Raw genomic sequence first — 12,657 nt, 5'->3', positions numbered from 1 at the left:
TTAATCTTGTTATCGTAAAATTTTCTTATAGCATGTTCTAAAAACTAATGCTAATTGCAAAGCTGTTGAAGTAATTATTGTCGAGGAATAACAGATATGGTGCATGTTGATGTGAGTAATTATTTATTTCTTCTATATCTATCTTTCATGTGGCTAAAAATAAAATAAAACTATTATTCTATCTTTATGTGCATGGGCATTTTCACTTCATGTAAGAAATTAGTTTTTGGTAAAATTGTAATAATTTGAACTTTGTATACATTTACTTTTTTTACTTAATTTTATCATTATTTCTATGATTTATCATATTAAATTAATTTTTGTTCAGTGGTTGTAATTAAAACAATGAGGTGTAACCTATAATATAAATGTAATTATTTTTGGATGAAATCTCTAAAAAAAAATGGGCAATTTCTTTATGATAGCAATTCTAAGAAACAATTTCATAAAATAAAAATTCATGATTTGTATGTTTATGGCATGACAAATTAAATGTTTTTATTACTTATGTGCCATGATATTTATTATTTTCTTTTTCAATGCTTTTGCAGATAGGTAACGAACATTTACATTGAAATATTAATTTACATATAGAAAGGAAATAAACAAATAATAACTTATTGGCTTGGTTACATTGATGACGTTTATAATAATTACATGTTACATAATTTATAAATGTCTTGTAAATATTTGAAAGTTAACAAACTAATTATTTTTTTTTTAAGTTACGTAAAGAATTACTACACTATCAAAAAATAATATGTTTAAGAAAACCAACTAAATTATCATGAAAATATTAATTTCAGATGAATATATTTAATGATATTATGTTCTTTTGCCATTGGTTATTGGAACTCCACAGCATTTTCAAAAATTAAAAATAAATTTTTTAGTTGAAATTCTGTAGTCTGGCTTGCTAATATCTTATTAAAATAGTTTTGCAATTTATGTAACTACAGTAATATAGCAATAATGTTAAATAAATTTTAACTGTCATATTAATTGATTAATAACTTGGTGAGTTGAAAGAAAATCATAGGGCTTATTAACTTTGGAAGGTTCTAGACCATAGCTAAACCCCAAGGCACAGTTTATTGTGTGACAAACAAAAAATATCTATTGAAATAGCGTACTAAAAATATTTTTATTTACGTACTGTAATTAATCTTGTTCTTGTTAAAAATTTGATCACTTTCATGGCATTTATTAAAGTTTTATTTGAAAGATGTGTTTCCGTATCACTTGAACTACATAAAACTTTTATCAAACAGCATGTGTGTGTCTAGCAGGTAAGAAGTACAAGGCATTTCTTCTCCAGTAAAATGTGGATGTGTGAATTTTACATATTTCTTACATCCCCCTTATAAACCTCATGTTTAAGTACTTGCTATAACATTCTTGTGTATCAATTCCTGTAAAAAAATTTTAATGGTTAATGTTGCAGCATGGACTCAAAAAAATATACTTTTTTTTTTAAATTTTTTGTATAATGTATCTAATGTAATGACCAATTATTTATTTCCAGGAATGACATAAGTTAAGTGTGATTACTGATTACGTAAAGTAAAATGTGTATGTCATAACAGCCTGCATATTTAAATCACATTACCGAAGGTCTTTAGCTGTTCCAACACTTAATTTACCAAATTAATTTTTTTTTTATTATCGTAAGACTTTCTTAAGTGTTGCGTCACTAATTTTTTTTTGTTTGTCGATGTATACTGTGTGTGATTCGTAAGGATGTCGTACATACTGTCGTGTATATGTTTTATGAAGGCAAGAGTAATTGGACGTAGTTATGCAAAAAAAAAAGGAACCAACTCACATGAAACCTATTCTGAGTATTTTTAAAGTTAAAGTTAATTATAAATTGTAATTCTCCTATTGATAACATAATGTGGGTATAATTTTAATGGTCTAGTATAAAAACTGATGTAATAATGGCAACGACGGTACAATCGACCTTGTACAATTTTTTTTTAAATTTAGTTTCAAATAAAATATAACGAAATTGCGGGTTGGTTCCTTTTTTGCATAACTACGTCCGATTTTATCCCCGGTTGATGCGAGCGTTGTGAACGGTGATCCGGGGGGTTGCGACAACCCGGACGGGGGAACGCCCTTGCATGCGGGCGGCTGACGTGTGCCTCGCGTTGTCGCCGCAGCGTGGTACGACTACGAGCTGACCCAGTACCAGAAGGAGCGCCAGGAGACGGAGCTGGAGAAGGCCTTCGAGGAGCGCGGCACGCTGCTGCAGGGCCACGTGGACATAAGCGACGCCGTGAAGCAGAAGGTGGCCAAGGAGCCCGAGACGGAGTGGCAGCAGTCCGTGCGCAGCAAGAAGGGCGAGGACTACTACACCAAGCTGAAGGAGGTGAGCCGGACGGCCGCTTGCGCGCTCAGCCGTGGCCAGGGCCTGTGCCAAGTGAGCATCAAGTAGAATGTCTGAAACATTAGCGGAAATCGAATCGAATCGTATCGCAAATATTGTTTTTCGACTAAGTTTAATCATACAGTAGAATCTCACCAATCCGAACTAATTGGGACCGAACCCTGTTCGGATTAGCGAAAATCCATATATTGTCTTTTGGAGGCGTGTTTAGTGTCTGATATATCAAATATGTAAGGAAGGTCAGACGAAAAATACACCTTTATTATTTAGCGTACATATTTAGTGTCATAATATTTTTAATTACTCGCATAGATAGATAGATAAATTATAAGTTTCTTATGTACATATTAATAAACGTACAACATTACTTGAAAAATACTTGTTTTTCTTTACTTTTCTTAGTTCTTAAATGATATAAATTTTTTTTTATCCTAGCCCTGTTCGGATTAGGAGGATTTTCGGATTAGCTGGGTTTGGATTAGCGGGACTCTACTGTACTTATTTTATAAAATAAAGAAATAAAAAAATTTGTTCATCATTTGTAATGTTTGAACTGATTAAGTGATTAACCAGTTTGGCCCTATGTATATCATTCAATAAATATTATAAAATAACCATGCATAATATGAATATTGAGCATTCATAATCGCTAATGGTATGCCGCCTTTTGTTTGTTTTTGTTTGGTTGTTTACGCCACAAAAAAAAATAAAATAAATAAATATTTTCATGAGCTAATCTTAGGCTTCCAATGTTTTAAAGCTTTGCAAAAGACACAAAGCTTTGCATCACACACGAAAGCTTTAAATAAAATTAATAGCAAAATTTCCTGGCGAAGTCAAATAGAGTAAAATAGATTATTAAAAAGAGCTTCGATTGATTCGCTTGGTTGACGCTTTGCACAGGCCTAGCCGTAGCACAAACGTAGGCTATGCCGGTACTTGCGTGTCCAGTAGCTCCTTATTTGCTATTGCGGAGCTGCCCGGCAAGGAGCGTTGCAGGGTGGCTTGCAGCCGTCAAGTAGTTTTGTGCGAGCGGCCGGCACAAGATAAAATACATAATGAATGTTAAGTAGGAAATACCAACTTTATCGTCCAGGGCGCGCAACTATGTAGAATTAAGCAGGGGATCAATATTTGCGATTTGATTCGGCTTTGTGAATATTATAAACATTCCAATTTGATATTTGTTACGGATAAAAAAAAAATTTGTTTTTGCAGAGGCCTAGCCAAAGTTTAGCCTACCACGAAATGAAACTGTGAAATTTTGCCGATCTCCAGTGACTGGTTTGTCCGTCAGCCAGTCATGTTGTCCGTGTGGTCGCAGCTGGAGGAGGAGCAGGTGGTGAAGGAGACCCGCCTGCGAGAGACGTCCCACCAGTTCGCGATCCCGGGGGAGAAGATCGCGGCCAAGACCGTCACCAAGGGCATGGCCCAGAGCTACGAGCAGAAACTGTGAGTGCGCCCCGTCATCACCCCTCGCCTCCGCCGCCTGTGCTCGGTGGCACAGAACCAAAACACTTGCCAGTAGCAGTAGCGGATCCAGATGGGGGGGCCAAGGGGCTCAAGCCCCCTCCAAAAGCATCTGGGTCCACTATTGTTTTAGTGTTTGCCTTGATAAAGCCTAGCCTCAGCTGGGTCAAGCCCCTCCCAAACCAAAATCCTGGATCCGCCACTGGCCAGTAGTGGTAAAGCTGAAGATACTGTCATTAATAACTGTATTGGTTTGAATATAAGATTTTTTTTTTTTAAACCATTAATGAGTTTAACACAGCAACTTTAAAGAAAAAAAGGGAAAAAAAATACTGATATTCATGCATGATGTATTTTTTGCTGTACGTATAATAAGTTCAAGTAAGCTCATTTAGTTACTTTCTAGTTGAAGTAGCTAAAGAATTGGAATTTATAAATTTGACATTTTTATAAGGTAAGAATACAGTTTTTGACCTACTTTTTTGAAGTTAGATTATTTTTGGACCAATAATGTATATAAATGTATACAGGGGTGAGTTTGAGTGCAAGTCAAGAAATTTGAGATGTTCTGAAAAATTTGGTATCGGCTGGTATTCCCAATTTTCTGAATTTCTGATGTAATCGTTTCCAACTGATACATAAAAAGTACAATTACGTCCGTTCAGATGTCACCTATCCACTGGCATCTATCAAACCAATTTTTCTGTAATGCTGTGCTTGAATGTTGTGTTTGTTAATTAGTCAAAGGCAAAGTGTAATGTACAAGTTTTATGGTATAAAATACTTCTTTTGTCATCTGCAAAAAGAAAAATCCTTTTAATAAAGAGTGTTATTAAGGTACTGACTTCAAAAATTGAATTTCTGGAGACATTCACTATTATTAAAAAAAAGTATTGAATCAGATTTATATTGGTTATCATACTTGTTAAGAAAATTGATTGGTGGTTGCCTAAAAATCTGTTTTTTTTTTTTTACCCGTACTGCCCATCACTACGGAGAATGTTGGTGTTTCAGCGACACGGAGACCCAAGAGGGGACGGTGGGCTCCCCCCAGGTGCAGAGGCGCACCACCGACGTGTCCGTGGACTCCCAGAGGGTCAGGCCCGCGCCTGAGCCGATGGAGTCCGCCATCCACGGCAGGGAAGTCCACGTGGCGAAGCAGAAGCAGGTTCAGAAGGAGGTACGGCCCACCTTCCGCTCGCAGCGAGAGTGGGGCTCGTCGCGCGGGGAATTTCCTTTCTCGCTGTCGCATCTCGCCAGGGCTGTCAAGAGCGAGGAGCAAGGGGGAGCCATTATCCCCGGGGCCTGATTCAGTTCCGAGACTTTTTTTTAATGCTCGGGTTCACCCCGAGAGGACGAAAATTTAAAGTCTGTTGTTGAAAGGAAACCTTACAAGTAGGGATGGGCCAATCAAATCCTCAGATCCTCAAATACCATAAAATCATTAGTATTCGGAGAATTCAATATTCAAGGAAAAATACTTGAAGAAAAATATTAGAAGAAATAAAGTAAATCAAAAAATTAAACATAGATAACCTCTGACGTTTACCAGGTGAATTTTTTTCTTCATACTTATCCTGTTACCATTTTCCAGGTAATGTATAAAGAAAATTTCAATATGTATTGATTCTGGAAATTTTGTTTGTGAAACAAACATTTAAAGGGTTAAATGTTCTAACACCATAGTTAACATTTTTATTTCTTGTTTATTAGTTTATTTTTGACCCTTGAGACTTAGATTCGGATTCGAGTTTCAGATTTGAGAAAATCGGGATTTGGCGCATCACTACTTACAAGTAATGTGATATGCACAGACCACGTTTAGAGTTGTGACCATAGTAACTTTTACAGTCTTAAGATTGTAATTGTTTGAATTGTTCAGTTTGAAAATTTGTTCATTAAGAAATAGGGAGGGTGACCCCAAAAATTTATTAGCTCTTGGGCCTTTAGTTTCTCTCTACGGTTTTTCATCTCGCTTATGTGGCAAGAGTTGTGGGCTCGAAATGACTCAAGATAGTGAGCACTGACTGGGTATCCTAGCTGTTTGTAGACCATTATAATCTTAAAGGTTTTGTTGCCAAATGGCCCCGTGCAAAACCGTGCAAAATAACAACCTATACTTATTACTGTACCTTATTGTTATTACATAAGATCGTTTGGATGTGGAACAGTAGGTTTTTTTTTGTTACAGAAACATTGATCAAAATATTTCATTTTACTCTTCCTGTCAATTTTTTCATTCTATAAAAGTTTTAGATTAGAAGTTTTTATAGGTAATGTGGCTGGAAACTATAACTATTACATTTTAAGTGTTAATGTTTGTTTAGTTTGTGAGCAGGATATTCAGTTGGAAAAATTGGTTGCAGGTGAAAGATGACTTGGAGATCACCCGCAAAATCACAGCCACAGAAACAACAGAAGTTGAACATAAGGCCAAGACACAAGAGCGAGTGGTGCAAGGACAAGTGGTTAGTGACACGCAATTATGTTTATTTCTGGGGACGGGCCCGTGCACACGGTTATTACTATAGCTTATAGCATGTGCAGTACCTCGTGCAAAAAAAATACTTTTTTTTTAAAGTTAAAAGCTTACATACATTTTGTGATACCAACAAGATGTTTTTACATTAAGTAACATTTTAGTGTAAAGTAGTTTTTTTTTATTTTAAATACCAAAAATATGATTTTTAAGGTACCTTGTAATAAGTTTTCAGTATGTTTGGATTTCATATTTTACTATGTTTAAGAGTTCAAAGCAGCATTAAATTCAGAAACCCTTCTTTTTTTTTTACTATGTGGTTGTAATTTTCCACTTGTGGGTTAAGAATGGAATGGGTTAAAAAAGTTTGACACCATACAGCTTTTTTCTCAGTTTCAATTGTCCGTGTTAATGACATTAATCACCCTCAATTTTATGTATGATTTGGGTGATTTTAACGTAATTTTCCAGAAACCCGCAAAGCCGCCATTCTTCACGAAGAAGATCCAGCCGTGCCGGGCCTTCGAGCAGGAGCAGGCGCGGTTCGAAGTGGAGTTCGACGGCGACCCCCTGCCCAAGGTCCAGTGGTACCGCGAGGACTTCCCCATCCAGAGCTCGGCGGACCTGCAGATCCACACCTTCGGCACCAAGTCCGTCCTGATGCTGCGCCAGGTGTTCCCCGAGGACTCGGGGGTGTTCAGCGCGGTGGCGGAGAACCGCGGGGGGCGCGCCAAGTGCAGCGCCAACCTGGTGGTGGAGGAGAGGAGGAGGGCGGGCCGGGGGGGAGTCGTGCCGCCCAGCTTCCTGTCCACCGTGCAGAGCTGCGCGCCCAACGCCGGCCAGCTGGCGCGCTTCGACGCCCGCGTCTCGGGCACCAAGCCCCTGGACGTGTACTGGCTCAAGGTCAGCACCAGTCTCTCACACACTGCCCTTACAGGCGGAGAAACTCGCTGGCTTGTCGAAAACATTTCATCCCTATAAGTGTTTTGCTGTAATTATTTGTACCATACATTTTTTTAATTTATACAAAAACTTTTTTTTTAATCACAAATGCTTCAAGGGGCCCGCCTACCTGGTCACACACACGGTGTGCAGAGCTTAAGGAAAAACAACGCGATTTCAAAACTACTCAAGATATCCGAGTGGGGTATGTTTACGGAAAGCATTTAAGAGTTCGCTGAGGCCCGAAAAGTACTTTTAATTATGGATCATGTTTTTAAACTGTATTTCTAGAATAGTTAAAATGGCTGAAACGCATGTTTTCAGAGTAATTTTTAGGTGTAAAACAAGTGGTACAGATTCTTGAAAGCACTTAAAGGACTTGCATTACACCTTTATCTTCATTTCCCCGTAATATAAAAATACGGTCACCGCACAAATTTCACAGTTATCAATTGACGACGAGAAGACTTCGCGCCAGTTCAGAGCCTTGAGCTTAGAGGTGATACCGCGCTAGAAATACCATCGAGCGTCGCGCTTATCATTCCGCCTCACTAACACACATACACCCCTGACGAGGCGGGCCCCTTAAGACTCAGCTATTAAACAAAGTCATAGAGGAAGGAAAAAAAAAATTTATTTCTGTTTGAAAACCTTTATTTTCAGCTGTATATTTTTAGTCAGACCAAAAAGTTCCTTTAATTTTATTGATAATACACATTGCTTAGGGTTATTTTCACATTGCATCCACTTGTGTAAGGTTCAAGATATCGCAACGTGAATGTTTCTAAACCCTTATTTCTGATGGGTATACCGTATACAATATAGTAACGCTTGAAGTTTAAACTTACTGTTTATTTGGACATGATATATTTGTAACATGCTAGAGATGTGTATGATGAATGAGTAAACAACCGAACCTCAAAACCAACAAAAAAAGGGGACATACAATGTTTGTTTGCTAGCCATCATTTCAATAATTGAAACTTATAATTTTGAATCATCAAAATATGCTTTTTGTTACTCATAAATACAGTCAACACACTTTAATTCAGCATTGTTTTGTTTGGCACATTCTAGTGGATTCGTTGACCATGGAAGCTACGTGATGTCAAAAACATTTTTTAAATAGTAACACTAAATTTAATTTTTTCTTACTGTAGAGCAACTTGTTTTAATTATCATTATTACACTGCAGTGGTTCTCAAACTTTTTGAAGTTCGGGCGCATATAAAGTCCTACAAGGTTCTGAGAAATATGTTGACAATAGTTAACACCTCGCAGATATATATACTGATGGTCAACTCAAGGCTTGTTTGCAAACAGTGTCATACCGAACTGAATCACTGTTCGAGCAAAACCCTGTAGAGTCGTTCAAATAACACATCATAATGATGTGTTAACAAAATAAGCATTATATCCGTAGCAAAATATTATAATACAGTATGTAACTACATTTTTTTTTTATATCTGGATGATTGTCATTTCTCTGGAATACCACAGGGCGTACTTGGAAACTTTCTAAGCTTTACCACTGTGCCCTGGCACAGGGGCGAAGCCAAATCTTTAATTAATTTCTTATTCATCACTCAAACAAATTTCTTATTAAAATTAATACAATTTTTACCATTACAATATTTTAATTTAAGTACCGAAAACTGCTAAAATAGCACAATTTTACACCTTAAAATCCAAATTTTCCCGGGGGAGGACCCCCCCACCCCCCGCTTTAATACAGGGGGGCCATGCTTCTTAACACCCCCCATACACAAATCCTGGCTACGTCACTGCCCTGGCACACGCTTTGAGAACCACTGGTATACTGTTACGTATTAATTTTTCTTGGGTTTTCCCATTGAAACTATTCTGACGTTCGATAATCCAGCAGTATTGCTAATCTGCCATGGTCTATGGCTGTGGCCCCAAACTTGCACATCAAACAGCTATTACTGTGATGGTATCGGATATGAGTTCCTACTTGTTCCGCGTCTGCCCGGCTCGTGACGAACCCGGGCGTGTCTTGTCGCCAGGACGGCAAGAAAGTGACGCCCGACATCCGCCACAAGACGCTGGAGGAGGACAGCCTGTACACGCTGCTGATCATCGAGACGCTGCCCGAGGACTCGGGCAGGTACGAGTGCGTGGCCATCAACGGCGCCGGGGAGGCCCGCTGCGAGTGCGAGTGCGCGGTGCAGACGCCGGCGGCCGCCGGGAAGCAGCCGGCCAAGCCGACCACCCCGGGGGCGGAGCAGGCCCCCTCAATCGTGCAGCCCCTCAAGGGCAAGGTCATCCGCGAGGGGCAGTCCGTGGACTTCCAGTGCAGGATCTCGGGCAAGCCAGGTGAGCCCACCGCCGGCCCGTGCTGTCTCTTGACGCGCGGCGAGGAACCAGGGGTCTACCGATTTCAATGTGCTGTTATTCAGCTTGCCTGGAGAGCTATGTAATTCAGGCTACCTGAGCCTACCTAAGCCCACATACGGTGTGTAGAGCTTCAGAAAAAAAAAAATTCATGTGATTTAAAACATGCTCGACACTTCCCAGTATGTCCTGTTCACAAAAACGCGCCGACGGTGAACGAGTAACTCCGAACAGTATTTCGAAAAATTGGTACACCCAGCAAAGAATAACATCAAAAATTAATTTAATTCCGTCTTCCGATTGTATCGTAATACCTCCTTGAAACGTGACGTACTGTCGTTTTTGTTTTCCAGCACCCACACTCAAATGGATGAAGGGCGATCAAGTTATCAAACCATCCAAGTACTTCCAGATGTTGAAGGATGGGGACACGTACACTCTGAGGATCTCGGAAGCCTTCCCGGAGGATGAAGGGACGTACAAGTGTGTCGCCTCGAACCCATCAGGTTCGGTGACGCTGTCGGGAGAGCTGAAAGTGACGGGTGAGTATTGGTAAAGATCTGCGAAGTTCGCGTTATTATTTGGATACAGGAAAGGATGTACGTAACAGATATCAAAGATAGTTATCATTGGGTCCGAGAAACGAGGAACCAGTAAACAAAATGACAAAATTTACATGACCAATATCTATCATGTGCATTCAGGACAGAAGGCAAATTCTAAAAGCTGAACTAGATGCACCACAATTGATTACGCATACTGTATGGTGTATTGCAGTAAAATTAAAATAACACCGAAATGTGTGTCAACATACAGTAAAACACCAAAAATGCATGTTAAAATACACAGTGTAACACTAGACTTTTGGTGAAGTCTGGAAATAAAGCAGATTTTTTAACAAAAATTTATTCTGAACATTGATGTTTTATTTTTCAACATTCAATTTCAACCAACAATTTGCCTATTATTAGGTACCTCATATTTACAGTATTATCTCTGGTAAGATTTTAAAACACAAATAAATGTTTAAAAAATTATGTTTTGTTCTGAGTTTATTCCTGATAAATACATATATTCTTTGTTATTTTATTTCACCATCAAAATTACAATTTTGTGCACTTGTATTGAGATGCAATTTGCAGTCATATATTTTGAACATGGCATCATATTCATAATTAAAAATAGTGCAACCCCTCCCCCTAATCATGGCGAGGCATGGCGAACCCACCACCCGGCTAGGAGTAATTGGAGACCAAACCAAAACAAGGCAGACTGTCGCACTCACACTCCCTCCGACCCTAGCTGCCAGTAATGAGCTTGTGGTTTCTGTAACAAGAAAAAAAATAGCAGTTCAATCATAACCATTAACGAAGTGGAAGGAATAGTTTACAAAGATACTATAAAAAAATACTCTCCAAAATAAATACAGACTGACGGACGTTAATTTGCCACCTTTGTTGCTGACAACCGCAAAGTATCAAAGGAAAAAAAAAACACCAAAAATTAATCTAACATATGGCTCATGTCAGTTCATTTCTTAACTGCTGAACTTTTACATCTTTTCAAATTTTAATACAAACACAATTTACATTTTAGCCTACGACTGCAGCCGCCTATTGTTTCACATTTCTATAATACTAATTCCATACTTGACGGTTAAAGGCTTGGCCTCAAACTTATACATATGAATGATTTAAAAATAAGAACTATTTAAAAAATAATGATAGACAAAAATTGATTATTTGTCTTTCAGTTTCTATGCTGTAATCAACCACCCGACCTAGTAGGCTTTTTCTTGCATAGACGCACAACTTGCTTGCACCCTGGACAGTTTTTATTATTTCCCGAGTGAAGGGCCACAGCACTGAGGAACATTCAATTATTTTGGTGCAGCGCCTCTCTCCAGTCATGTACACAGCGTGGCCAAAGTTTATATTACGCCTCCGCTCGCTACTTACAGTCTTTCTCTATTACTGGGAGCAACCAAATAAATCGTGCCTTTTATACTAGTTCAAGAAAATAGGTTCTCAAAAAAAAAATATTCCACAAGCACCCCGTTAGCTTGTGGAAGCACCACAGTCTAGCTCATCGTGAAAACTTCTTACTGCGCGCATACCCATGCTCAGCCTTGCTGGAGTATAAGGCACTCAAAAAGTAGATAAAAATAAATGAAATTGTAAAGTAGTGTGCCGTAAAGCTTCTTGTAACTATAAACTGTCTCTGTTCTGCCAAAATGAAATACAGGAACCACTAATAAACGGCCACACCTTTCCCTTACTTCCGGAAAGGCCCAAACGTCCAATCAGTTCAAAAGTCCGGCCATTAAACAAACCAAAATCTAAACGCTATACCCTAGATCCTCGTGTAGGCACTGCTTTCTCAAACACCCCAATCTGTTTCTTTTGGGTGAAATCCTGCAGTTTTATAAAACTCAAAAGTTTATCTAACTGAGGGGCGGGGCACACAGGAACAAACTTACAGTCCTCATTGCTGTAGGCACCATGTTGAATAGGTTCAAAGTCAGTCCCAGCCCTTGGTCTCGTGATATATCCACTCCAACAGTAGTTGGCTCGTACACCTGCTCATCACCACCGGCCATTCTCGCCAAGCGTACAGCATCGCTCTCAGTCGACGACTCTCTGCCATCACTCGCGTGTCCACTTCAGCTCCCGCGACCGCCTCGCAACACACCCAGCACAGAGCGTGGTTCCGATAGACGTGTTCCGGGTTTTACGAGTCCAACTCAACTCATTGTAATTACGTTTTTACTACTACCTTCAGCTCCCGCGACCGCCTCGCAACACACCCAGCACAGAGCGTGGTTCCGATAGACGTGTACCGGGATTTACGAGTCCAGCTCGACTCATTGTAATTACGTTTTTACTACCTCTTATTTATCTACGGTTAAACAAAACACTCTATCCTAAAATAACTATACACACTTTAATTTTTCATGGCCAAATCGTTTTCACGTATTTTTCGAATTGGAGTGTGTGTATAGGTAGTCAAGCAAAGCAAC

At 39.0% G+C, this 12,657-nt stretch overlaps 1 protein-coding gene across 9 annotated transcripts in view; it reads left to right on the top strand.

The window, feature by feature from the left end:
* LOC134538265 (titin) overlaps positions 1-12,657 on the top strand; it is a 358,395-nt gene that overhangs the window by 164,805 nt on the left and 180,933 nt on the right. For 7 of the 9 annotated variants that reach the window (XM_063379416.1, XM_063379423.1, XM_063379419.1 and 4 more), the window contains exons 66-72: positions 2,166-2,374; positions 3,717-3,844; positions 4,877-5,042; positions 6,229-6,330; positions 6,813-7,244; positions 9,311-9,620; positions 9,992-10,180. The exons of the other annotated variants lie outside the window; for them this stretch is intronic. In XM_063379416.1, coding sequence (XP_063235486.1) covers positions 2,166-2,374; positions 3,717-3,844; positions 4,877-5,042; positions 6,229-6,330; positions 6,813-7,244; positions 9,311-9,620; positions 9,992-10,180 — 1,536 coding nt within the window. The remainder of the gene's footprint in view (positions 1-2,165; positions 2,375-3,716; positions 3,845-4,876; positions 5,043-6,228; positions 6,331-6,812; positions 7,245-9,310; positions 9,621-9,991; positions 10,181-12,657) is intronic. 9 annotated transcript variants of the gene reach the window in all.

Source organism: Bacillus rossius, chromosome 13 (assembly GCF_032445375.1).
Source record: "Bacillus rossius redtenbacheri isolate Brsri chromosome 13, Brsri_v3, whole genome shotgun sequence".
NCBI classification, from domain to species: Eukaryota; Metazoa; Arthropoda; class Insecta; order Phasmatodea; family Bacillidae; genus Bacillus; species Bacillus rossius.
This window is presented reverse-complemented; position numbering and strand designations above follow the sequence as displayed.